At 56.0% G+C, this 26,692-nt stretch overlaps 2 protein-coding genes across 13 annotated transcripts in view; both read left to right on the top strand.

The window, feature by feature from the left end:
• Nucleotides 1-1,793, top strand: part of RELB (RELB proto-oncogene, NF-kB subunit) — a 28,348-nt gene extending 26,555 nt beyond the window's left edge. For all 3 annotated transcript variants that reach the window (XM_086353089.1, XM_086353091.1, XM_086353090.1), the window contains one exon: nucleotides 996-1,793. In XM_086353089.1, coding sequence (XP_086209215.1) covers nucleotides 996-1,381 — 386 coding nt within the window. In that variant the 3' untranslated portion in view covers nucleotides 1,382-1,793. The remainder of the gene's footprint in view (nucleotides 1-995) is intronic.
• A 203-nt stretch (nucleotides 1,794-1,996) lies between these two features.
• On the top strand, nucleotides 1,997-26,691 carry CLASRP (CLK4 associating serine/arginine rich protein). Of its 10 annotated transcripts, none has more exons than XR_015146180.1 (21): nucleotides 1,997-2,259; nucleotides 3,038-3,165; nucleotides 10,195-10,292; nucleotides 10,821-10,922; nucleotides 11,085-11,164; nucleotides 13,330-13,414; nucleotides 14,443-14,591; nucleotides 15,395-15,491; nucleotides 16,486-16,564; nucleotides 16,649-16,722; nucleotides 17,529-17,570; nucleotides 20,707-20,922; nucleotides 21,037-21,324; nucleotides 22,618-22,875; nucleotides 23,173-23,216; nucleotides 23,511-23,571; nucleotides 23,761-23,819; nucleotides 23,894-23,940; nucleotides 25,486-25,568; nucleotides 26,263-26,287; nucleotides 26,554-26,691. XR_015146180.1 is itself a non-coding variant. In XM_086353087.1 (21 exons), the coding sequence occupies exons 2-21, from the start codon at nucleotides 3,067-3,069 to the stop codon at nucleotides 26,594-26,596; spliced, it is 2,025 nt and encodes a 674-aa protein (XP_086209213.1). In that variant the 5' UTR covers nucleotides 1,997-2,259; nucleotides 3,038-3,066; the 3' UTR covers nucleotides 26,597-26,691. The 10 variants fall into 10 exon arrangements, 2 of the variants coding, with proteins under 2 accessions (XP_086209213.1, XP_086209214.1); XR_015146175.1 differs by having other exon boundaries at nucleotides 23,173-23,212; nucleotides 25,987-26,287; XR_015146181.1 differs by having other exon boundaries at nucleotides 1,997-2,043.
• The last annotated feature ends 1 nt before the right edge of the window (nucleotide 26,692 follows it).

Below are 26,692 nucleotides of genomic sequence, written 5' to 3' on the forward strand. Positions count from 1 at the left end.
CCAAGAAATGGAAGTAACCTAAGTGTCCTTCAATAAATGAATGGATAAAGAAGATGTGGTGTATATATACACAATGGATTACTGCTGCTGCTTAGTCGCTTCAGTCGTGTCTATCTGTATACGACCCTATGGACTGCAGCCTGCCAGGCTCCTCTGTCCATGGGATTCTCTAGGCAAGATTACTGGAGTAGGTTGCCATGCCCTCCTCACAAAATATTACTACTCAGTCATTAAAAAAAAACCTGTAATTTGCAACAACATGGATGGACTTGGAGAGTATTATGCTTAGTGACAGAGAAAAACAAATGCTGTATGATAACATATACGTGGAGTCATAAACAAAAGTGAATATAACAAAAAAGAAATACTGACAGATATAGAGAACAAACTAGCGGTTATCAGTGGGAAAGGGAGGGGGAGGGGAAATATAGGGATGGGGATTAAAAGGTACAAATTACCATGTATAAATAAATCAGCAACAAGGACAGGGAATACAGCACAGGGAATATAGCTAATATTTTATAACAACTATAAGCAGAGTATGGGCTTCCCTGGTGGCCTGGATGGTAAAGAATCTACCTGCAATGCAAGAGACCTGGGTTCAGTCCCTGGGTTGGGAAGATCCCCTGGAGAAGGGAATGGCAACTCACTGTAGTATTCTTGCCTGGAGAATCCCATGGACAGAGGAACCTGGTGGGCTACAGTCCATGGGGTCTTCAAGAGTCAGACACGACTGAACGATTGAGCACACACACATAAGTGGAGTATAACCTTAAAAAATTGTGAATCACTATGTTGTACACCTGATCAACTATACCTCAAAAAAAATTATTGTAAATAAAAAAAGAGAATGGTGATAGTCCCTACTCAGAGTTCTCCCTGGCGTTATAGGAGGCCACATGATAAAGTATTCAGCCACAGACCCGGCATTTGAGCTGGCGGGGGGTCGACCCTAAAAGCCCACCATGCTTCCTTCTTTCTTCTCATCCCTGCAGGACCGTACCTCCCGCCGTCAGTGCTGCTACCCGACACAGACTTCTACCCGGGCACCGTATCCCTCCCCAGCCTGGAACCCCCCGGCGGGCCGGACCTCCTGGACGACAGCTTTCCCTACGACCCCGCTGCCCCCACGCTCTTGACCATGCTGGACATGTTGCCCCCAGCGCCACCACTCACCAGCGCTGTCGCGGGCAACGGCGGTGCAGGGGCTACGGTCGGGGAGCCTCCCGGCCCCGAGCCGCTCACGCTGGACTCGTACCAGGCCCCGGGCCCCGGGGACGGAGGCACTGCCAGCCTCGTGGGCAGCAACATGTTCCCCAACCAGTACCGTGAGGCCGGCTTTGGGGGTGGCCTCCTGTCCCCGGGCCCTGAGGCCACGTAGCCCCGCGGCGCTGGAGGAGAGGCGCTGGGTCGGGAGGGAGGTGGCCTTCCAATCAGGATACCCAGCACCCCCATCCCCTGGGGCGGCCCTTGGTCAGTTTTCCGACGTCCTCGTCCTTCTGAATCGGACATCTTCAGCGCTGGGGAGAAACTCCGTTAACACCGGTTTCTCCTGAGCTCCTTTACAAATGAGAAAACTGAGTCTGGAGAGGAAAGGGGGCTTGGCTCTCAAGCACTAGCTTGTTAAAGCTGCTGTCTCAGCCCCCACAAGCAGGGGCACCTTCTCCAGGGGGATTCTGTTGTGTATATATGGGAGGAGGGTGCAGATCCCCCATCCTCCTTCCCCAGGCTTGAAGGTGGGGGGCGGGGTAGGTTGTTTGTTCAGAGTCTTCCTAATAAAGATGAACTTTTGATCCCTGGGGGTCTCGTCTCTTCGCTAGAGAAACAACCCCCGCCTTTAAGTACAAAGTCTCCAGGCTCCGCCTACGCCCCTCGGGTTTCCTCAAGCCCCGCCCTTCCGCTCACTCTCTAGTCCAACCTAGTGACCGCCTCTCGAGTAGGCGGAAGTGCCTCTGCCGCTCCCCGCCCCGTCCCTCAGCCTCCCACTTCCGCTTCCGGCGCGGGTCGCGCGCGAGCGAAGCGGTGGGAGGCGGCGACGAGCCGGTGAGTGCGGGCAGCGGGTGACCTGGTGGCCTCGGGCGGACGTCAGCCCAGCTTCGCCCTTGCCTCGGCTTCTCCGCGGTCTACTGTGAGACTCCGCTCGGCCCGGGCCCCGAGGGCTGCCCGCCCCGCACCCCTTCGGCCTGCCGTGCCTCAGGCCGCGCCCTACCTCCGCCGTCGGCCAGAACTCGCCGCGTCGGACCCTGCCGCTTGCCACAGGTCCCGCCCCCTTGTCAGAAAAACTTAAGAGGGATCCCTCAGGCCCAGACCGGGTGCTCGAGCCCGGTCCTGCAGGCTTGCCCCCAAACGCAGCCCACCCCTCCTGTCATCTCGCTCCGCCTCCCTCAGCCTCTGTACCCTCCCCCCGCCCCCAATTTAGATTCCTGCTTTAGACCTCGGCAGCGCTTCTTTTCCTCCGGCGCTGCCTCCTGCCCTCTCCTCCCGCAAGTGTCGGGAGGACATCCACCACCATCCACGCCCTTCACCTGCCCTCGACCCCACCTCCACACCACTACCCTTTTTCCATAAAAACTTTCTCTTCGTCCACCTGCCTTCATCCCCAGACCTCTGGTACCCAGACCCACCCCCCCACCCCCCGCCGGCCCACCTGGTGGGCGCCGTTTCAGCCCTTCCTCTCCCTTGAGCTCCCAACCCCAGCTGCTCATGTTCTTCCTCCAGACCTTACTTCAAACACTCCTTCCATCCTTGAACCTTTCATCCTTGATTCCTCCTCCTTCAGCACAGGGTACAACTTTCTCTGGGCTGCTCACTCCAGAATCAACGGGAGTGGGGGTGGGGGATTCAGAATACCCAGGGTACTGGATCAGACTTGCCCGGGGTCCACCCGAGTGTATCCTGCTGCACAGTTCTGCAGCCTCACTTACTGTCCCTGAAGCTGATGCTCAGGATTAACTGTGTCAACTTATTAGGTGTCGGTGATTCTGCCCGTATTTTTTTTTTTTTAAGCCCATCTGACACCCCTCCCCTCATCCCTCAGGTTGAGGCCCCAGCCTTGGCCTCACCACAATGTGGCACGAGGCTCGGAAACATGAGCGGAAACTTCGAGGCATGATGGTCGACTACAAAAAGAGGGCAGAGCGGCGCAGGGAGTACTATGAAAAGATCGTAAGTGACCTTTAATCTGGGCTGGGAGCTCTGTGAGAGAGCGGAGCCCTGGTTATCCTGGTACCACCAGGCTTGGAAATAGGCTAAGAGGGGATACCTGTTTTCTCAAGAAAATGTCCATTTTTTTTAGCGTAATCATGTGCTGTGCTGTGGTGAGCTGAGTCTCTCAGTCCCATTTGACTCTTTTCCACCCTTGTGGACTGTAGCCCACCAGGCCCCTCTGTCCATGGGGATTCTCCAGGCAAGAATACTGGAGTGGGTTGCCTCCTCTCCTCTAGAGCATAATCACTGGGGGCGGGGACGGAACCGAGGTATTTTGTTTACTGTTGCACGCTGTGCTGTCTGGTGTGGACTCAGAGTACAGAACTGGTGTTGTCAGGAAGGAGGGAAGGCTTTGTAGCACTCCAGACTTAAGATTGGCCACCTCCGGAATGCTGTCGGTCTTGGTTATTATTCCTCAGTGTTCACAGTGCCCAGAGGAGCTCAGCCCTTCTTAAGGTTTGACTTGGCACCTGGAAGGAGTACCGTCAGTATTCACCTAGTGAATTCTGGCCATTTCTCCCCTGTTAGATGCTTCAGTTGCTTTTGGAGAGAAGAGCACACTCCATCTTGTGACCTAAAAGGCCCTTGTGGTCTGGCCTCTGGGCTTCATTCTGAGGTAGCTCCATTGGCCTTTTTTTGCATCTCTGCCCCCACTGGGTATTGAGCCTGTAATGCCTCCTCTCAGTTCTTTAACTGTCACTTGTTCTTGAGACCCCAGCTTGAAATGGCTTTGGCACACTAGGTTCTGATCTTCTGTGAGATGGTATTTATATAGACGTTTTCATTTGTTACTGCATCACTGCCACAGGCTCCTCCCTGGTGTTCTGGCTTCCAGTCCTGCCGCCTCTAATCCACCCTCCTCAGAGAGGCCAGAGACGTCTTTTTTTTTTTTTTTAAATAAGGGATGGAATTATTGTTATTTTTTTAAAAACATTTATTTGGGTGCACTGGGTCTTAGTTGTGGCATGAGAGATCTAGTTCTCTGACCAGAGATTGAACCTCGGCTCCCTGCATTGGGAGTGTGGAGTTTTAATTGCTGGACCACTAAGGAAGTCCCCAGAGAGGTCTTTCTAAAGCACAAAGCTGACTCTGTCCCTCTCTTACTCAACTTCTCTGTGACTCCTTAGTGCCAGGCTCCTCATGACAGCCTTTAAGAGCATCCATGGCCTGGCTTTTACCACCTCCTCCAGACTCGTGTTACTCTGCTTTCTGCCTTATTCCTTTGCTCGTGTCATCTGGCCTCCCTACTATCTGGGGCTACTTTTTTCTAGCAAAAAAAGGTGTATAAAGAGCTACCAGTTTACCTCCCAAAATTGTATAGTTCTCTTTAGCCATAGGGGCTTTGTGTGAGCTTTTCCTCTACTGGGTTAGCTCCTGCTCATCTCTCGGATCTCGGTCCTCAGGGAAGTCTTCCCTCATCCTTCGTACTCAATCAGTGTCCCCTATAAATGCTGTCATAGCTTCTTGTTTTTCCCCTTTGTGGAATTTAACACACATTTTTAGCTCTGTGAGACTGGGGACTAGGTTTATTTGGGTCATGGTACTGCTTTCCATGCTTGAGCCCAACGTGGTTTAAAAGACTAGATGAATAAAACAATAATAATAGCAGTTGCCATTTTAATTGATCCTTCTCAGGCTCCAGGCTCTGTTAGGAGAACATTAGATGTATGATTGCTTTGAGTCCCCACAATCACCCATGAAACAGAGGCTGCTATTATCCTAGGAGAGTCATCTCTGAGAGCCCGTCTCCAGTGGTGTTGCAATAACTATGGCCGGACCACAAGGGCAGGGCCTGGGCCTATGTTGGTTATAGTTGAGGCCCTAGCAGCGGACGGGGAACGCTGTCAGCGCTCAGGGCTGAGTAACTGCCGCTTATTAAGGGTTCGGGCGTGCCAGACCCCGCGCCTGCTACTTCGGTGCATTGTTTCTGGTCCTTTCAGCAGGCCTGGGAGAGGGGTGTTGACCCCTGTGTTAAAGCTTTGCTGATAACAGTAGTTAATGCTGTTGAGTGTGTGTGTGTTAAGTACTGTGCTGAGCGCTTGACATGCGTCTCTGTTTCATCATATCTTCACTGAAGACACATGTTTATTTCCTTATTACATAAAAGCCCAGAGGTGGCCAGTCCTGCTCAGGGAACTGTTATTCAGCCGTGAGTGGCTTCTCTTGCCAGTATTTTCTTAAGGTCTAAGAGGGCTGCTCAAGCTCTAGCCATCATGTCTTTATATTCCATTCAGCAGGAAGGGAGAAGAGGCCAGTGGGCTCATGTCAGTTGTTAAGAAAGTTTCTAAATGTTTGCACATAATATATCCACTCGTATCCCCGTGGCCAGAAAGTAGCCCTTGGTCACATACAGCTGCCAGGAAGGCTGAGAGGTATGCGCTGTATGCTGGGGGCCTTGTGCCAGTTATGTTAGGAGTCTCATTACTGTGGAGGAAGGGGCAGTGGATGTTGGTTGCCAACTAATGGGCTGTCACAAATGGTGGGGATAGGGCACCTCCCTCCCAAGGTATCGGAGTGTTGGGTGAGATTGGGCACAGAGACTCCCGAGGGCCGACCTGCCCAGGCTAACTTGCTCAGTAAATGCCAGCTCTTCTTGGTGCTGAGGTTATTATTACCAAGTAGAGCTGGAATCGCATCCAGGTGGATGGATGGAGTGGAGGAAAGAAGGCCGGAGTGGGGTCACTCAGAAGGCCTGGGACTCCAGGCTCTCGTCCGTGTGAGCCAGAGAGCTCACTGAGCCGTGTTTTCCCCCTTGGGACAGTGGTGACGACCAGCCCCTCTCACTGGGTGACAGGGAAGAGCTTCAAGAACAGAACAGTGTCTGTGGGGTGTGTTGTGGTGCAGGCCTGTACAAGCAGCTGTCCCTGAACATGAACGTGATCAGCATTCAGATCAGAGCCACCGAGCTGTGGACGGTGGCGGCTTTGAGGAGAGGATGGGGCTGTCATGTGGGTCTCTCATCTTATTCTCCGCCCGAGAGAGGCAGCTGAGGCCAATGTTGAGGAAGCAGAGGTCAGCTGTGGCAGACTGGGCCGGTGTGTCCAGTCCAGACAGCTGATTTCTCTTCTGATGTGTCCTTGGTGCCTGCTCTCACTCCCTTCCTGTCCCTGGTTCTGTCATTGTTCTGTCCCTGTCGACTTTCTTCTAATCAGTGATTTGGGTAAAGAAACAGAATTCCATGTTGATGTGTAAGTGGAAAATAAAACAGATCTCAGCTCTGGCATCTCCTTCTCCAGGAGGCCCCAGGCTGATCCCAGCGGGCTGAGCGATACAAACCCTGGCTTCCCCATCCCAGCACTGCTCACTCTTGGTCGTCACTGTGGGGCCCGGGTCTGTCCCCCACAATGAACTGTGAACTGTGGGGACAGGGCTGACTGTCTCAGTCACAGCTGTGACCCTAGCACAAGACCTCGCTCAGAGTGGGTGCCTGCTTCACAGTTGAATGAGTGAGAGAAAGACCACGAACTTGTCTGACCCTCTTCGATCCTGGAGATGTAATGGTCCAGTGGTTAAAAATAGATTTTGGCTCTTGAAGACGGATTTGTACATGTTTGTTTGGAGTTTGTTTCACCATAGCCAAGGTGTGGAAACAACTTAAATGTCCAGCAGCTGATGAATGGGCAAAGAAAAGTGGTCTGTGCATGCAGTGGGATATTACTGAGTCACAGAAAGAAAGGGGATTCTGTCACAGGCTACAGCAAAGAGGCACCTGGAGGACTCTGTCCAGTGAAATAAGCCAGTCACAAACAGACAAACCCTGCGAGATTCCGTGTGTATGAGGTATTTGAAGCAGTCAGGCCCTTCGAAACAGAAAATGATGGTTGTCAGGAGTTGGGGGAGGGGAGGGGAGTAGTAGTTCAGCAGGTGTGGAGTTTCGGTTTTGTAGACGAAGGTCTAGAGATCGGTGCACAGCGAGGTGCAGATCGTTAATGCTACCGTACTGTGCATTTAAAAGTGGTTAGGTTAGTGGATTTTACGTTGTATGCCTGTTACCATGACCCAAATAATTATTTTAGAAAAAAAGTGGATTTTGGAGTCAGGCCTATTTGAGCTCAGATCCTGGTTCTGTTTGTGACTGGTGTGATATGGAGCGAGTGAGCCTCCCCACTCTGAGCTCCAGTTTCCTCATCTGGGACGTGGGGTAGGAGTAGCACCTTTCTCCCACGGTTGAGAAGTTTGAGGTGTACGTAACACACCTGGCTTTTAGCGTGTGTGGTTCAGGGACTTTTCCGGAAGCTCCCTGTTAACAGAGCCAGGCCACGGACCCAAAGTCTTAACTCCCCGCCCAGTGCTTTTTTGTTTCCCTGGTGCTGGTACAGTGAATTCTTGGTACAGGCCAAAGTCCATCCTGCAAACAGTCCCACGTGTGTCTTGGGTGTGGGAGCCGAGCATTTGGCCTGGAGCGGTCTCCGAACCCCAGGTCTTAGACCTGCCCCGGGGCAGTCACGAGGCCTGAGATGAGGGCCTGAGGGAGGCAGATGAGGTGTGGGAAGAGGCGCTGGGTCGCAGCAGCGCCACCCTGTGGATGCGGGTGGAGGCCACCCTCAGCTCGCCGAGCGCGCACAGGACAGGGAGCAGCCCGGTGGTAGCTGTGGTCATTGGTGAGTGTCCTTCTCAACTCCTGCTGACGGGGCTGGGGTGGGAGCTCGAGGCCGAATGAGGAAGTGCAGGCTCTCGAGAGCTTGAGGCTGATGGTTTTCTCAGTCTTGGGCTCAGGCTCCTCATCTGTGAGTGAGGCCGCATTCTGTTTGCTTTGGTCAGTGTTCCCAGGCCCTGCCCTGGGCGCTCGGAATGCAAGATGGGTCTTGCCCGCCTGGAAGTTCCATTCTAGTTGCGGAGTGGTGACAGGTGACAGGTGATGGGCGGTGCTCTGAAGAGAGTAGGGTAGGGTAAGGAGCTAGGGTCAAGTCAGGGGCTGGGGCAGCTGTTTAGATAAACTTGACAAGGAAGGTGGCTGGAAGGGGATCGGAAATAAGTGAGGAGACAGACAGCAAGAGCAGGGCTGTTCTGTGGCGTGGAGGCCGGCGGTGTGGGGCGGGGCAGGGCGGGGCTGGGGAGCCCATGGCGAGCAGTCAGAGAGGGCCAGGCGGGAGTGGGCCAGGCTCTGCACAGGGGGCCAGGGCCTAATATGTTTTAACACTGCCTCAGGCTGCTCTGTGGAAAAGGAGCTGCAGAGGGCAAGGGTGGTAGCGAGGAGCCGAGCCGGGGAGAGGAGGCTGCTGAGGGGTCAGGGACGGTGGCGGGGCAGGGGGCTCGGGATGGGGGGTGGTTGGAGTCTGGGGAGGGGAGCTTGGTGAGGGTTAGTGGGGAGCACTAGCGCCCTGGCTCGTGGCTCTGATGCGGCAGGGGGCTGGAGCTCAGCCAGGGCCCGGCACTGGTGGCGGCTACTGCTGCTGCCGCCGCCGCCAGATTTTAGGCTTTCCTGCTGCAGTTACGGTCACTTGGGGTTGTAACCCCCACAGGAGAGCTCAGGCCAGAGGTGAGAAGCGAATGGAAGGTAGCAGCATCCGGTGAGGTGGTGGGAGGGACTCTGGAGAAAACGGTGACTCGGGGGCCATTCTCCTCCATCTTGGTGCCTTTTTAAAAAAATATAGCTTTATTGAGATATAATTCACATACTCAGGCCTTTCTTGGTCCAGTGGTTAAGACTCCACGCTCCCACTGGTTCTATCCCTGCTCAGGGAACTAAGATCCTTTGTGCCTTGAGGCATGGCCAAAAAAAGAAGAAAAGAAGAAAAGGGGAGGAACATTTTTTAAATCCACATATTGTATAGTTCAGTGGTTTTCAGTATTTTCCCAACCCAGGTATTGAACCCAGATCTCCCACATTGCAGGCGGATTCTTTACCAGTTGAGCCACCAGGGAAGCCCAAGAATACTGGAGTCAGTAGCCTGTCCCTTCTCCAGAGGATCTTCCCGACCCAGGAATCGAACCGGGGTCTCCTGTATTGCAGGTGGATTCTTTACCAGCTGAGCTATCCGGGAAGCCCTCAGGATATTCACAGGATTGTGCAACCATCTCCACAGTCTAATTTTAGAAACTCTTTTTGACCTCCAAAAGAAGCCCCATGCCCCTTAGCAGTTAGTTCCCCCCTCCCCACACCCTGGGTAACCGCTGTCTACTTTCTGTCTCTATGGATTCACCTGTTCCGGACATTTCACATGAATGGAACTGTAGGCTACATGGCCCTTTGTGACTGACTCCTTCACTTAGTGTAACGTTTGCAGGGCCCGTCAGGTTTTAGCATGGATCAGCACTCCATTGCTTTTTACTGCTGAATAATATTAAACTGTCTGGCTATGCATGTTTTGTTTCTCTGTCGTGCATCGATGGACATTTGACTTGTTTCCACTCTTTGGCTGTTGTGCCCAGTGCCACTGTTGGTGTACAGGTATTTCAGTGTCTGTGTTTAGCTGTTTCGGGTGTGGAGTGGAGTTGCTGGGTCACGTGGCAGTTCTTTGTCTGACTTTCTGAAGAGCCTGATTTCTCCGTACTCCTGTCAGTTTCTTGCTGTTGCCCGTCCTTTCAGTTTTAGCCATCCTAGGCAGTGTGAGGTGGCTGGTTCTGATTGCTGTTTCTCTGACGAATAGTGACGTTGATCGTCTTTTCATGAGTTTATGCAGTCGTGGTATCTTTGAGGCTGCTCCTGGCCAACGTGCTTGCACCTGGCTCTGAGTGAGTGGCCCTGGGGTGGGTGTGGGGTGAAGAGTTGGGCACTGATATTTTAGGGAGGTCAGTCTCAGTACTGGCTCTGTAGAAGACTGAGCCAGAGCTCAGAGCCTCCTGGGGCTACCTTGAGAGGAAACCTGTCCCCAAGAGGTTAGGTGGCCCTGTTAGTGCTGCCTGTGCGCCCCGGCAGGTTCTTCTACCTCAAAAGTATGGTCTGCTTGGCGTAGAGGTGAAGCTGCTGCTAAGCTTGGTTGTGTGGGCAGTGGCAGGGCTCGGGGCTCAGTTGGGTGGTGGCCTCCATCTTGTCCATCCCCGCAGAAGAAGGACCCGGCCCAGTTCCTGCAGGTGCACGGTCGAGCTTGCAAGGTGCACCTGGATTCTGCAGTCGCCCTGGCCGCGGAGAGCCCTGTTAACATGTAAGACTGGGCTTGAGGGTGGCATCTGTGGCTGGGGGTTAGGGGTCCAAAGGGACCTGGTATATGGACAGACCTGTGGCGCCTCAGACAGGAAAGGCTTGGCCTGAGTGGGAGGTGAAGGTCACTAGTTAGGGCGAGATGGCAGGGTTTGGGATGAAGACCCAGTGGTGTAGTGGTTGGAGCACCTAGAGGGGACTAGCAGGGCCATGGCCAGAGGCCCAGGTGAAGCAGAGAGTTGGTTGCCAGAGGGCGTGTTTTGGGGTGTTAGCAAGTGGCCCATGGGACCTTGTTCAAGGTCCCACTCTTGCTTGGTTCTGCAAACTAGGGCCCCGATTTCCTCAGGGCCCTGAATGTAGATTCAGGGTGCATTGTGGCATAAGGAACAGGAGGTGGGGGCTGAGAGTGGGACTGGCATGGGCATCAGAGGGGCTGAGGGCCAGGCTCCCAAGCACAAGGTGGCAGGGGGCAGGTGCTCTGTGTCCAGGGCACCGGGACCCTAGGTGCCTTGCTCCCCTCCTCCCACTTCAGGATGCCCTGGCAGGGGGACACCAACAACATGATTGACCGCTTTGATGTCCGCGCTCACCTGGACCACATCCCCGACTACACGCCCCCGCTGCTCACCACCATGTAAGCCGCCTCCCCTGGGGTTGCTGGCCCGTCCCTCCTGGGAGGGAAGGAGGTGTGCATGTGGGGGAACCCCCGCCCGCTGGAGGCCGCCCCCTCCTTCCCCTTCGTGCCGGCTTGGGTTGGGAGCTCCCTGTGATCTCAAGACCTTGTCCTCCCCCACAGCTCCCCAGAACAGGAGTCGGACGAGCGGAAATGTAACTACGAGCGCTACCGAGGCCTGGTGCAGAACGACTTTGCCGGCAGTAAGTGACCTGGGGTGTGGGGAGTGGGTTGAGGGAGGGGTCCCTGTAGGCTGGAAGACGGCAACAAGACTGGGAAGAAAAGTTATCCCAGTACTCTCTACTATAGGGCCTTGGGTGGTCCCAGCTCTGTCATGGACCCGCTCCATTCGCATCCCTTTTCTCTCCTGGGGCCTCTGTCTCTGGAATTGGTACAGCAGATGTCTGCTGACCTAGATGGTCCTACCAGGTGGCCACTTCCACAGCCCATGCTCTCTAATTCTGTGATCTTTTTCCTAAAAAACTAGGAGAAATAGGAAGAACATATTTTTTTTGCTCCGTGTATTTTCCCCACCTGCACTGGTCAGAGTGTTAGCTCAGAAGAGGAAATTTGTGCTTGTTTTAAATGACTGTTTAGGCAGTTTGATAGCTTGCCAAGTGTTCGTACACATTCAAGGTTCTCTTCCCAAATTGTCACCTCACAAAAGAGAAAACAAGCGTAGAGGCTGTTCCCTGCTCTGGACTTGTGGAGGCTCCAGCCCTGACAGAGTTTTTCGTCTCTGTTACTGCAGTGCATCTGTGTGGTCACCCAGCAGGGTAGGCGCGATGCCCCATTTTACAGTTAAGGACATTGAGGCCCAGGAGTTGGGAGGGACACTCCAAGGAGTTGGGGTTCTCACCCTGCCCTGCACACAGCTCTGAACTGTAGCTCACCTTCTGAGAAGGACTCAGAGCCTCTCTCCCAGATCTCCCTGTGAGATTAAGGGCCACACACTCGTCCCTCAGCCTAGCTGGTCTCGTTTCCTGGAGAAGGGTGATTGTGGAGGTTTCTGTCTCTCAGGGTGATGGGAGGGTTCGCTTGAGGGATGCTTAGGGCCCCTGCATGGAGCCTGGCATAGTCCACCCTCGCTGTGGGTTCACTGTCCCCATTATTTCTTTGTTTCTGAAATAGATGTTTAGCATCTTTAAAAGCAGAGATTTTCAAATTCTGGCTATCAATGAAGCCTTCACATCAGGGGAGTGTAGCGTCATGGATGCGGTGGTAGTTTTTGCCTTCCCCCAAGGCCACATAGATGCTTGATGATGGAGCCAGGGTTTCCCTTAGTTCTGCCTGATTCCATCTCTTCATCCATCCATTCATTCATACAATTCCTGAGCACCTGTAGTGTGTCAGGCATTCTTCTGGGAGGAGGGGTCTAGTGTGGGAGCCACATAATCACGAAAGCGGGTGTTCATTACAAGCTGAGGCACTGTTTCGACAGATGGTATACTGTTCTCGGAGGTGCTTGACTGAGGCTGGGTCAGTGGAGGGTGGGGTGGGGTGGGGCAGGAGCTCCCCAGTGAGAGGGGGGCGGTGCTCCTGACTCTGTCCGGGCCATAAGGACAGCCATGAGGGGACGGGAGGAGGGTGGCTTGGGGGACAGGGAAGGCCAGTCTGGCTGGAGCTCACGTGAGACAGCTCATGGGACTGCCTAAGCCTAAAGCCCGCATAGAGCCCCAGGGCCCTCCCCTGGGGCTGCGTAGACCACCAGCAGAATGGGGGAGCCTACGGCAATGGCCGTGCTGTGCCACCTTGGGGCTCGCCCAGACCCCGAACCTCGCTTTACAGATAGAAAAGCTGAGGCCCTCTGAGGGAAGGGGACGTGTCCAGGGTCCCACTGGAGCTGGGCATATGTCTTACTGCACACGGACCAGGGGGCTCCGGTACATTGCTGAGCTCTTCAAGTTGTGTGCTTTAGCTGAGAGAGAGCCCGAATTAGCTTAATTTAAACTGGGGCCCAGAGGCCCAGAGTGGCAGTGCCGTGGGGTCCAGGTGACTGACGTCCAGCTCTCGGGATAGGTTTGTCATTCTGAAGGGTCCAGTCAAAGGTCTGTGTGACGGTGATAACAGTAGCAGTGCCCAGGCTCTCCTTCTGCCAGTGGTCCTCCCATTTTACAGGGAAGGAAACCAAGGCACAGAGTGGCTGAGTCCTTGCCCAGGGTTGCATGGCAAGTCAGCGGTGCAGCCAGGGCCCTCCTGCAGCTGCTGTGTCATCACCATGCATTCTGTGATTATCTGGGAATCCATGAGCCTGCCGCCAGCCGTGCTGGGTTCACACCTGCCCAAGCCCCACTGCATTCTTGAGTCCCCCCTGAATTCCCAGTGTCCCCAGCCCCCTCTGATTCACGTGCCTCTTGCCCCACCCCAGTCTCCGAGGAGCAGTGCCTGTACCAGATCTACATCGACGAGCTGTATGGAGGCCTCCAGAGACCCAGTGAGGATGAGAAGAAGAAGTGAGTCGGGGTCCGGGGCAGCGGGGGCTGTGGGAAGCAGGAGGACTGTGCGCCCCACAGGGCTCCGTCCACCTGGTGTCCCCTAGAGCCGGGCCTGGCGGCTGGCGCCTAGTAGGTACTCGCTTCATCAGCGTTGCAAGGAGCAGGCAGCGCCGGAGGGGACGGGTTTGCTGACAAAGCTCTCCATGGCGTTTTCCACCCTTGGGTTGGGAGGAGGTGCAGTTAGATGGGCAGGAGCTGGACTGGGCCAGGGCCTGGGTTTGAGTCCTGCCCTCTGAGCCTTGGTGCCCCCTGCTTGGATGCCCCAGGACTGCAGGAGATGGAGCTGGGGAAGTGCTTGTACCCTGCCAGGCAATAAGCGTGTGGCCCACAGCAGCTGATGTCACTCTGCAGAGGGCTTTTCCGGGCTGTGTGCCCTGAGGAATGGCTCATCCCTCTGCCAGCCTGGCTGGTCCCTCCACTGCTTTGCAGTCCCGGAGCCGCCTCCTTACCCCCTGCTCCCAAGCCGTCCCCACCTCGGTCCTCACGGAGGTGACTGAGCGTCTCAGTGACCGACCCTTATTCATGGCCACCTGTTTTGGACAAGGCTGGCATAGGGATGGCGCCAGGGCGTGTCAGCTGAGTTTAGCAGCACACATGCCCTAGGCCCCTGCTCCATCCTGGACCAAGGTGGGCTGCGTTGTTACCCAAGAGAACTCGGGCCGGCCATTGCAGGACACGTAGTCGGGGGTGGCAGTGGAGAGAGCCAGTATGAGTGGGGCCAGGAGCTGAGGACGGCCGCCACCCCCAGACGAGGACTTCTGGAGGGTGGTGCACTAGAGCTGTAGGAAGAGGGAAGGGCTGGTGGCAGGTGGGCGCAGAGCGTTCTAGGCCGAGGGACTGTTCGAGGGCACCAGGCTGCCTTGGCTCTCAGGAGGGCGGCGTGCGGGCAGCGGTGTGTGGGCCCTGGAGGCTTGGCTGGGTTGCATCTGGCCTGGGGCCCGCCTCTCCTCCCAGCGCGGCCCTGACTCTCGGCTCCCCCGTGCCAGGCTGGCAGAGAAGAAGGCATCCATCGGCTACACCTACGAGGACAGCACGGTGGCCGAGGTGGAGAAGGTGACAGAGAAGCCGGAGGAGGAGGAGTCCCCGGCTGAGGAGGAGAGCAACTCGGATGAAGATGAGGTCATCCCCGACATCGGTGGGGTCCCCTCTCTGCCCTCCCCATCCACAGTCCCTGGGCAGCGTTTTCGTGTCTCGCCCCTCCCCCTGTGCGGGGCGCCCCGTGCTTACGAGCCTGCCTCTCCTGACCCCCACCTCCCGCTGTCCTTCCGTCTCACTTGTGTCCTGCTGCTCCAGCCTCCCTCGCTGTTTCTCTCTCCTTCCTACTTTCTAGGACTCTGCTCCTCTGACACTGTCCCCACCTGGGTTCTGGCTCTGTTCTCCTCTTCTGACTTTAGTCTCTTGGTCTCTCCCCGTCCTTCTCTTTCTCTCTCTTCTTGAAAACACGTGTTTCTCCAGTTACAGAGCTGGCCTCAGCCCCCACCCCACTGCCCACTGCCAGCTAAATGCCCACTGATCAGACCAGCCACCCGTTTCTCCCCTTGCCTCATCCAGCTCACTCTCAGCCCGTCCCCTGTTTGTTCAGAAGTGTGTAAAGCACACTTGCCACTCAGCCATCAAGCATCCCACTCCCGAATACCTGAGACCTGCACCCCTGCCTCCACCCACCTAGATCTTCAGCTGCCCTTGTTCACGTTCCGGTGTACATCACTCCCTCCCCATCACATCTCCCCCACCCTCGCCCGCTGTTTATGGTGCTTGCTCCTGGCCGAGTCCTGTGCCAGCCTGGGGACACCAGGACGTGCTGACTCGTGTCCACACCCCCACCCACCCACAGAGGCCTGAGGTCTGGTGGGCACCCCCGCCCCCATGTCCTGGGGCGCTGCCCCTTCCCTTCCTCTTGCTCGGCTTTGGCCCCTGACAGCCTTTCTCTTGGTGCAGACGTGGAGGTGGATGTGGACGAACTGAACCAGGAACAGGTGGCAGATCTCAACAAACAGGCCACGACCTATGGCATGGCCGATGGCGACTTCGTCAGGTGAGGCCTGTGGGCGGACACTGCTCCCCACCCTGTGGACCTGGCATCTCTGCTGTTACCCCTCTTCTGAGCGCTGGTGTCCCTGACTCCGCACCAGGGACATTACATGCACAGCTCCTGAGCTCGTGGAGGAGGGGTGGAGGTTGTATGGGGTGGTCCTTGGGGTCAGCTTCAGCGGTGTTGAGACAGAGGCCGCCCCCGGCTGTGTGACCTGAGGCCTTCTGAGCCCTGGGAGCTTCGGGGGTTTCTGGGCCTGTTGGACAGCGCCCTCTAGTGGAGTGGCTCCTCTCCCTGCATTCACTGGCAGTTGCTGGTTGGGCCTCTGCCCTGTGCCTCACCTGGGTGGGTCACAGAGACTGGTCCCAGCTAACAGGGTACTGAGTCCTGAGTACTCCCACGTCTGAACACAGCCTGAGCGTCTGAGCATCCTCACTCAGGAGCACCCAGCGTCCTCACCACGGCCAGAGTCTCACCTCTCTGGTCCTTTCCCCACACACTCCACCCCTGCCCGGCCTCCATGGCCTCTTTCCCCCTCAAATGCCCGAGGCCCCACCTGACCCGGGGCCACTCAGGTGCTGTGAGCTCTGCCTGCACCTGCACAGCTCACTCCCCAGGGCTCTCGTCAGCTGTCACTCTCTGAGGTGCTTCCCCGGCCTCCCTGTTAAAAACTGCAGCCTCTACCAGGCCCCTGGACTTCTCTCCCCCTTCTCTGATTTCCTTTCACATCAGGTTTTTCACCATTTAACAAGTCATGTGTTACGTGACTTTGGTCATTGTCTGTGTTCTCCCCAGAACGTTAGTCCATGAGAGTGGGGAGTTTTATTTTCAGTAATCCCTGATGCCTGAGATAGCACCTGGCGTGCAATCAGTGCTCAGTAATAGTACTGAATGGATGTGAGACCCACCAGGATGGCTTGGGGTCCTTCGCCTCCTGCAGTGACTCTGCCTGTAATCTGACCTCGTTCCTCCTGGTGGCCCTCCTCCCCCTCCGCAGGATGCTCCGGAAAGACAAGGAGGAGGCAGAGGCCATCAAACACGCCAAGGCCCTTGAGGAGGAGAAGGCCATGTACTCGGTGAGGGCTGGGCCCTAGTGGCAGGGCAGGTGTGTGCTTCGTGGAAGGCACAGCCTCACCAGCCTCATCCCTACCCTGCTCCAGGGCCGTCGCTCCCGGCGCCAGAGGAGGGAGTTCCGGGAGAAGCGGCTGAGGGGCCGCAAGATCAGCCCCCCCAGGTAGGTGGGGTTCTGCCCTGTGCCCCCGCCCTGCCAGCATCAGTCTTTCAGGACTGCGGGAGGAGCCAAGGCTCAGGAAAGTCTGGGGGGCAAGCTTGTGGCCTGCAGGCAGAGTTGTCCTAATAGAGCGAACAGGGAAGGTCTGGGATAGGTGTGGCCACGAGGGACGTGTGGACACCCGTCCTGCCAGCCATCCCCCTCTCCCTGCTGGATTTGGAACCCATGTCACATTCCCTGGCTGTGAGCAGAGTCAAGGGGGCACCATTGCTTCTGTTGTGGGCCGCCTCCTCCCTGTTAGAGTTTGGGTAGGTGACTTTATCTTCTCGAGCTGCAGTTTTCTCTTTGGGAAAGGAGCACCGTCACCTTCCAGGACGGGGGCTACACCAGTGCCCACAGTGAGGTCTTGGGCAGGTTTGGATGAGGCAGCTGGTGTGCAGAGAGCCCGGTCTGGGGCCCGGGCAAACCCATGCTTTTGCCACATCTCCTCTGTTCAAGGGGAGTCGCAGGGTTGCTGTGAGGCTTAAGGGACCTGCAGTGGGCTCAGGGTTGGATGCATGGTCTGGAAAATGTTGTCATGAGCTGTGGTGATTCTTGCCATCGTACCGAAGAAGTGCAGGGCTGCGGTTCAGGCTCTTGGCAGGTGTGAGGGGACAGGAGGGATGAAGGCAGGGCCCGTAACATGGCCGGCAGCCTCCTCGTCACTGTCCAGGGCGTGGCCTGGGGCACCCAGGTCAGGGGTTGACCTTAATTCCATGCGTACTGACCCCACCCCCCCCCACCCCCGTCCCATCTGGTTCTCTCTACAGCTACGCCCGCCGAGACAGCCCCACCTATGACCCTTATAAGCGGTGAGTTCCCAGGGCCCAGCACCCTCCTGATGGAGGGCAGGTTCGGTGGGGCCTGTGTGCTGTAGGCTGCCCTCCTGAGATCACAGACTGGGGGATGTGCTCTGCTTTTTTCTGATTTAAACATAACAGAGTTTTGTGTTAAAAGTGACCAAACATGGCAGAAAGGCGGGACTTAGATGTCAGGTGTCTTTAATCTGAACTGCCAGAAATAACCAGTGAGAAATAACAGGTACAGAAATGCCTGGTCGCACACAACATGTGTCTCCTGTTGTGGGAGTGGTTGGTCAGAGGCCTTGAGGGTGGACAGGTCTCAGTCTGACCCGTTCCCTTTGTTGGATGGGGTGAAAGGGACCCTTGGGGCTCCTGGGAGGACAGATGAGATAAGGCAGGTACACCTTTTGAGAAAAGGTCTGGCTCAGGTAGGTGCTCAACTGTGGGTGCCGTGAGGGAGATTACATACTTTCTTTAACAAAATTGAGATTATTTCACACTTAATGCTTTCAAACTTGCTTTACACCTGACTTGACATCTTTTGCCAAGAGAATGCACTGCTCATAGCAAACACCCTCTTCCAGCAGCACAAGAGAAGACTCTACACATGGACATCACCAGATGGTCAATATCAGAATCAGATTGATTATATTTTTTACAGCCAGAGATGGAGAAACTCTATACAATCAGCAAAAACAAGACCGGGAGCTGACTGTAGCTCAGATCATGAACTCCTTATTGCCAAATTCAGACTTAAATTGAAGAAAGTAGGGAAAACCACTAGACCATTCAGGTATGACCTAATGATGATATAGTGAAAGTGAGAAATAGATTCAAGGGATTAGATCTGATAGATAGAGTGCCTGAAGAACTACAAACGAAGGTTCGTGACATTGTACAGGAGGCAGGGATCAAGATCATCCCCCCAAAAAAAGAAATGCAAAAAGGCAAAATGGTTGTCTGAGGAGGCCTTACAAATAGCTGTGAAAAGAAAAGAAGCAAAAGGCAAAGCAGAAAAGCAAAGATATTCCCATTTGAATGCAGAGTTCCAAAGAATAGCAAGAAGAGATAAGCAAGCCTTCCTCAGTGATCAATACAAAGAAATAGAGGAAAACAATAGAATGGTAAAGACTAGAGATCTCTTCAAGAAAATTAGAGATACCAAGGGATCATGTCATGCAAAGGTGGGCTCGATAAAGGACAGAAATGGACCTAACAGAAGCAGAAGATATTCAGAAGAGGTGGCAGGAATACATAAACGAACTGTACAAAAAAGATCTTCACGACCTGGATAATCACGATGGTGTGATCACTCACCTAGAGCCAGACATCCTGGAGTGCAAAATCAAGTGGGCCTTAGGAAGCATGACTATGAACAAAGCTAGTGGAGATAATGGAATTCCAGTTGAGCTATTTCAAATCCTGAAAGATGATGCTGTGAAAGTGCTGCACTCAATATGCCAGCAAATTTGGAAAACTCAGCAGTGGTCACAGGACTGGAAGAGGTCAGTTTTCATTACAATCCCAAAGAAAGGCAATGCCAAAGAATGCTCAAACTACCACACAGTTGCACTCATCTCACATGCTAGTAAAGTAATGCTCAAAATTCTCCAAGCCAGGCTTCAACAGTACATGAACTGTGAACTTCCAGATATTTAGGATTTAGAAAAGGCAGAGGAACCAGAGATCAAATTCCCAACACCCACTGGATCATTAAAAAAGCAAGAGAGTTTCAGAAAAATATCTATTTCTGGTTTATTGACTGTGCCAAAGCCTTTGACTGTATGGATCGCAACAAACTGTGAAAAATTCTTAAAGAGATGGAAATACCAGACCACCTGACCTGTCTCTTGAGAAATCTGTATGCAGGTCAGGAAGCAGTGGTTAGACCTGGACATGGAACAACAGACTGGTTCCAAATAGGGAAAGGAGTACATCAAGGCTGTATATTGTCATCCTGCCTATTTAACTTATATACAGAGTATATCATGAAAAAAGCTGGGCTGGATGAAGTACAAACTGGAATCAAGATTGCTGGGAGAAATATCAATAACTTCAGATATGCAGATGACATCACATTTACAGCAGAAAGTGAAGAAGAACTAAAGAGCCTCTTGATGAAGGCAAAAGAGGAGAGTGAGAAAGTTGGCTTAAAACTCAACATTCGGAAAACTAAGATCATGACATCTGGTCCCATCACTTCATGGTAAATAGATGGGGAAACAGTGGAAACAGTGAGAGACTTTATTTTGGGGGGCTCCAAAATCATTGCAGAAGGTGAGTGCATCCATGAAATTAAAAGATGCTTGCTCTTTGGAAGAAAACTTATGACAAACCTAGACAGCATATTAAAAAGTAGAGACACTACTTTGCCAACAAAGGTGTATCTAGTCAAAGTTAAGGTTTTCCAGTAGTCATGTATGGATGTGAGAGTCGGACTATAAAGAAAGCTGAGCACCGAAGAATTGATGGCTTTGAAACTGTGGTGGTGTAGAAAACTCTTGAGTCCCTTGGACAGCACAGAAATCCAGTCAGTCCATCCTAAAGGAAATCAGTCCTGAATATTCATTGGAAGAACTGATGCTGAAGCTGAAACTCCAATACTGTGGCCACCTGATGTGAAAAGCTGACTCATTTGAAAAGACCCTGATGCTGGGAAAGATTGAGGGTGGGAGGAGAAGGGGATGGCAGAGGATGAGATGGTTGGATGGCATCACTGACTCAGTGGACATGAGTTTGAGTAAACTGTGAGTTGGTGATGGACAGGGAGGGCTGGCGTGCTGCAGTCCATGGGGTCGCAAAGAGTTGGACACGACTGAGTGACTGAACTGAGCTGACATCTGTGTGGAGGAAACCTGTTGCTGTTACAGTACAGATCTGTGCATCTGTTCTTAATAATAGTTTTCTGTCACTGCTTTTCCTGGTTGTATTGAGAAGGCCTCGTGGTCATGAATCAGATGCTTGCAGGCCTGCTGTCTTTCTGCCTGCTGGCTCTGTTGTACCTGGTGTCTGTTGTTGCTCGGGACCCTGCTCTTCTGCGACCTCTTGCTGTGTGGAGGGTGGACCTCTTTGTTCGACCTCTTGCTCTGTGGAGGGTGAACAGGCTTGAGGAGCCCGGTGTGAGCCCCTTCTCCCTGCTCTTCAGGTCGCCCTCGGAGTCCAGCTCTGAATCCCGCTCCCGTTCCCGCTCCCCGACCCCCGGCCGGGAGGAGAAGATCACGTTCATCACCAGTTTTGGGGGCAGCGATGAGGAGGCGGCCGCAGCCGCAGCTGCAGCAGCTGCATCAGGGGCTGCCACAGGGAAGCCCCCAGCACCTCCCCAGCCTGGCGGCCCCGCACCGGGACGTAATGCCAGTGCCCGGTCTGTAACGCTCACGCTGCCCGCCCTACACCCAGGCACCGTGGGGGGGGGACTCGGGGCAGCAGGGGGCTGCGGCCCAGGCTGGCGCTGACCGCCCCCCGTGCCCGCCTGCAGCCGCCGCTCCTCCACCTCCTCCTCCTCCTCCTCCGCCTCGAGGACTTCCAGCTCCCGCTCCCGCTCCAGCTCCAGCTCCCGCTCCCGCCGAGGCGGGGGCTACTACCGCTCTGGCCGCCACGCCCGCTCCAGGTCCCGCTCCTGGTCGCGTTCCCGGTCCCGCTCCCGGCGCTATTCTCGCTCACGCAGCCGTGGCCGGCGGCACTCAGGTGGAGGCTCACGAGACGGACACCGCTACTCCCGCTCGCCGGCCCGGCGCGGCGGTTATGGACCCCGGCGCAGAAGCAGGTGCGTGGGGCGGGGAGCCCATCTGGGTGAGACCAGGCTCTGCAAGGGAGCCGTGGAATTGGGGGATGGTGGTCATCCCAGATGTGGGGAGCCAGTGGGTGGGAGACTGGACTGTGCTTGTTGCAGGTGCCTCGTAGGACCAGGGTGCCCCGAGGGGAGGGCGGGGTGTGATGTAAGCGCTGCAGGTGGGGCAGGAATACCGTCCTGGGAGACAGGAGCATCCCTCCTGCCCTTTCCAGGGGGGTCAGGGCTGCCCGTGGAGGGCCAGCACGACCTGCTGGGTGAGAGCGGGACTTGCAGAGCAGCCGGTCGGATGAGGAGTCTGGCCCTGCTGCTGAGCTGTTGGGGCCTCTTCATCTGTAGAAGAAATCGAATCATAATGTCTCCTCCACTGAGTGCAAAGTTGTGACAAAGTCTACTTCAGTGCTTGGTCCAGAGCCTGGCACTTGATGAGTGCTCTTGTTGTCGTCAGCGTTATTACCTGTGTTATTGTTGTGGGGATCTCAGTGTCAGCTGCCCACGAGGTCTGGCAGGTAAAATCGAGGCGCCCCGTGGGCCTGGTGACCTGGGGCACACTTCCCCTCTGCTGGGCTTGTAGGCCACTCAGTGGTGGGTGTGGCGTGCCCAGTTTTCTGATTTTTCCAGAGAAACTGAGTTGGATGTTTAAAGGACAGCTCTTGTTTTCTCGATATTGCTGACAAAACCCGGGACAGTCCCACCAGAGTCAGTGTGTGGTGTTGGTTTGGCGTCCAGATCATTGCCTGGAGCCTGTACCCAGGGCAATGGCAGGAGACAGGCTCAGGGTCAGAGGGGGGCCTGGTCACCCTGAGGAGGGGGCCCTTGCTGAGGAGCCCCCAAGTCTTGAGCAGAGAGAGGAGGGGGCTTACATATTCCCAGACTGGATTCTGTGGGTCTGTGCCACAGGCGAGTGGGGAGGGATGAGGGGTCGTCCCCACTGGTGGCGAGACCCTAGGCCTGGCAATGTGAGGAGGTGAGCATCCACGGGGGGTCACCAGGCAAGTCCTGCCCTCCCAGAGATCGTCTCGCAGGGAAGTGGGCGCACAGGTGTCTAGTGAAACGTGAAGAGCTGTTCTAGGCCAGTGTATCTAGAGGACAGTCTCTGTTTAGAGACCGGGGAGGCCAGGGAGGATGTCTGAGGAAAGCAGCAGGAGGGACTTAGAAACAGATTGCAGGGTCGCGCGGAGGCGCGTAGATTCAGTGCCTGGGTTGGGGCAGCATGCAAGGAGGTCCCCGGAGTCTCACAGCCTCCCTCCTGCTCTTCGGCGCCCCCAGGAGCCGCTCCCGCTCCGGGGACCGGTACCGGCGGGGCGGCCGGGGCCCCCGGCACCATAGCAGTAGCCGCAGCAGCTGGTCCCTCAGCCCGTCCCGAAGTCGCAGCCTGACTCGCAGCCGCAGCCCCAGCCTGAGCCGCAGCCGCAGCCTGAGCCGCAGCCGTAGCCGCAGCCGCAGCCAGAGTCACTCGCCGTCACCGCCGAGGGAGAAGCTCAGCAGGCCGGCAGCGTCCCCCGCTGTGGGCGAGAAGCTGAAAAAGTGAGTGGGGCTAGGGCTGGCGGATGGAGGTGGGGGCGCACCCCACTGTTCTGTTTCAGAAGGAATTTGGTCCTGCCCTGGGGGGGTCTGCCCTTGGTGGGGGTGGGGGTGCTGAGGAGTCTCAGCCTTGCCTTGGGTGAGGGGTCAGGGGGGGACACGACCCTGCCCTGCAGGATCCAGGAGGCACGTGGTTTCCGCCTGGGGGTGTTTGGGGCACACGGCCTTTGCTGTCTGGTCCAAGGGCAGTGCTGAGGCCACATGTGATTGGAGGTGGCAGCTGCTTTTTCTTCCTCCCAGGACCGAACCTGCCGCTGGTAAAGAGACAGGAGCTGCCAAAGTCAGTAAGAATTTGGAACTCGCCCGTCTAATTCCCGCCAGCAGCAGTGCCCGAGAGCAGGGCCCGGTGGGCCTGCAGGGGGGCCCGGGTGGGCCGGGAGATCCAGCCCCAGGGATTGAGATCCGTGCCCCGCTCCCCCCTTCCGCTCTCCACTGGGGCTCCCAGACCCTCGTGGCTGGTCTCCGCAGCCTGCCCGTCCTCCGCTCCTGCCCCCGCCAGTCCCAGGCTTTGGATGAGGTGGGTTGTGGGAGCTCCGGGATACCCACCCGCTCTCCTGCCTCTTCTCCCCCTTCCCCAGCCCAAGCTGACACCGCAGGAGAAGCTTAAGCTGAGGATGCAGAAGGCACTCAACAGGCAATGTACGTCCCGGCCCCGCCCCTCCAGGGCTTCCCTGCTCCTCTTCCACGTCCAGCTGGGGAAGGCCCTGCTCTCTCCAGACAGGAGGCCCTTGGGGAGGAGCAGGTGTGCACCCGCCCTGTGGCCGCCAGGTCCAGGGCCTCTCTGAGCTCAGCCTCCACCTCCTCAGCCCCTGTGCCCTCTCCCCACAGTCAAAGCAGATAAGAAGGCGGCGCAGGAGAAGATGATCCAGCAGGAGCATGAGCGCCAGGTACGGGGTCGGGAGGGCGCGGGGCCCACGAGGGGCGAAGCCTGGCCCCACCCTCACCGCTGCCTCTGCCGCAGGAGCGGGAAGACGAGCTGCGTGCCATGGCCCGCAAGATCCGCATGAAGTAAGACTGCCCCCAGCCTGCCTCCGGGTGGTCCTGTGTTCCCCATCACCAGCCCGACCCAGAGCTCTGACCAGGCCCACTTCTCCGAATCTTCGTGTCCTTCCTGCCTCGCAGCTCAGCCAGTCTCCAGCTGGGGTCGCCTTTCCTTCTCTCTCCCAGATACCCACCCACTGTTCCCAAGGCTGCTCTCAGGTCCTTCCTTACTGTCCTGTGTGGAGCAGCACCCCCAAAAGCACCGTCCTCTAGCACCCCTCCTTCATGGCGCTCGTCTCCCCCGGCATCCTAGCGTCCTGTCTGTGTCCTTCACTCTCTCTTGCTGGCATCCTCACTGAGAAGTCGGGTCTGGCTGCCAGGCTCCTGCTGTATGCTCTGCCCCCAGAACCCTGGTGCTCATAAATGCTGAGGGCTGGACGCAGGTCAGCCCCGCGCTGGGAGCCAGGGCTTTGCTCCCCCTCCTTTCTGCTCCTCTCCTCGCCTGACTCTTTTGCAGAGCTGAGTGGCCCAGAGCCTGGTTCAAACAGACTTGGGGTTCAATCTAAGCTCCGCTTCTCTCTGACTCTCTGGCCCTGGGGTGGGTGCTTGTCCAGACTGTGAACAGTCCTTGGTGCCCACTGCACAGGGTAACTGAGGAATTAGTGCCCTTAGAGCTTCAGCCTGTGTGGGGCCCATGAGCAGAACTGGAGGCTGTAGTGCTTGGTCTGGGCAAGGAAGGGAGTCAGTCAATTGAGAGCTGTGTCATCTGTTACTTTTCTTTCTACCCTGTATTTGCTGTGGGTCCTTGGACAAGTATCTTAACCTCTGTGAGCCAGGATTCGTCATGTGAGGTAGATGTAATGAGGCAGTCGTCTCTGTGGAATCCCGCTGTAAGGCTCCTGACGTGTGGTGCCTGGCACGTGGGGAGGCTTGATGGCTGGAGCTACTGTTACTGGTTGGTGGTTTATTACACACCCATCACATGGGCGCATCAGGAAGTGGGGAGCACAGTGCATAGGGACTTGGCATTCTAGTCAGTCAGGCCCGGCTTCTGATCCTACCTCACCTCTGCTACCCCCTAGCTGTGGGCCTTTCTTCTGTCTGAGCCTCAGTGTGCCCATCTGTTAAATGGGGATGAACTAATTATCCCATCTCATAGGCTTGTGGGCAGGATTTAGTGTGATCAGGGCCAGGCACTACAGCACTCAGTAAATGCAGCCCTTGGGGTGGCGCTCAATAAATGCAGCCCTTGGAATAGCAAAGCAAATCCCGGTCATTCTGACAAAGGCCAGATAAGCCCTTAGCATGTAAGTCCCTTTGTTCAGAGACTGCGCCTGGAGCATGACAGGAAATGATCAAACTATCGGGCCTCAGCAAACCTTTCGTCGGGTGGTAGACTGGGATTCAGCTGCCGGCCGGTGTCCCTCTCTGAGCTCAGTGCACTCGTTTCCAGATGGACAGAGGAGCAGGACCTGCCCCTTGGCTCACTTTTCCACTCGACCTGGCAGGCAACCCAGCTGGCCCTCGAGTTCAGTATTCTCACCTCTTACCCTGCTTTGCCTCTCCCTGCAGGGAACGGGAGCGCCGAGAGAAGGAGAGAGAGGAATGGGAACGCCAGTACAGCCGGCAGAGCCGCTCGCCCTCCCCCCGCTACAGTGAGTGTGCCCCCGGTCACCCTCCCCCACTACAGTGAGTGTGCCCCCAGTCACCCTCCCCCCGCTACAGTGAGTGTGTCCCCGGTCACCCTCCCCCTCTACAGTGAGTGTGCCCCCGGTCACCCTCCCCCTCTACAGTGAGTGTGCCCCTGGTCACCCTCCCCCCTCTACAGTGAGTGTGCCCCTGGTCGCCCTCCCCCTTCTACAGTGAGTGTGCCCCTGGTCGCCCTCCCCCCTCTACAGTGAGTGTGCCCCTGGTCGCCCTCCCCCCTCTACAGTGAGTGTGCCCCTGGTCGCCCTCCCCCCTCTACAGTGAGTGTGCCCCTGGTCGCCCTCCCCCCTCTACAGTGAGTGTGCCCCTGGTCGCCCTCCCCCCTCTACAGTGAGTGTGCCCCTGGTCGCCCTCCCCCCTCTACAGCGAGTGCCTCTCTGGCGCTGGGTCAGGAGAGCTGGGCTGGAGGCTCTGGGACATTAAAAAGAGAAGACATGTCAAACCTGAGTTACAGAAAACCACGGTACACCTTCCACATCAGCCTTCAATAAACTAAAACGTTTAAGCTGTACACACGACACACAGCGCCTCAGTCCCAAGGGAACCGCAGGAGTGGAAGAGCTTCGTAGCGCCTGGGTGTGGGCCGAGGGGCAGGCAGTATCCTGCTCTTCTCACCTGCACTCCTGTCCCCCTTCTTTCCAGGTCGAGAATACAGCTCTTCTCGAAGGTAAGCAGGCAGGCCCTGTTCCCCAGGCAGTCACTGTTGTCCTCTCGTGGGAGGCCCCAGCCCTGGTTCCCCCATCCTCGCCCTGGCCCCCCTCCAGTCGTAGGAGCTGCCCAGGGCCTGGCCTCATGCTGCACGCAGCCAACCTCTGCGTCGCTGAAGCCCCAGTGGTCCCATGTGGGTGGGTGTGTGTGCACCTGCCCACACGGCTGGGCTCCCTACTTCCTGCCCAAACCCTCACAGGGCCTCTCTCCCCGCTCTCTCTCCAGACGGTCAAGGTCCAGATCCCGAAGCCCCCACTACCGACATTAGGCAGAAGTGTGGGCGGGCAGAGATGAGGTGGGGGGACAAGGGCTCAAGCTGTGATGCTGCTGGTTTTATCTCTAATAAAGTCACACGTTATTTAAT

Source organism: Bos grunniens, chromosome 18, assembly GCF_055505025.1.
Source record: "Bos grunniens cultivar Pamir isolate PY7600 chromosome 18, Bosgru_T2T1.0, whole genome shotgun sequence".
Taxonomy (NCBI): domain Eukaryota; kingdom Metazoa; phylum Chordata; class Mammalia; order Artiodactyla; family Bovidae; genus Bos; species Bos grunniens.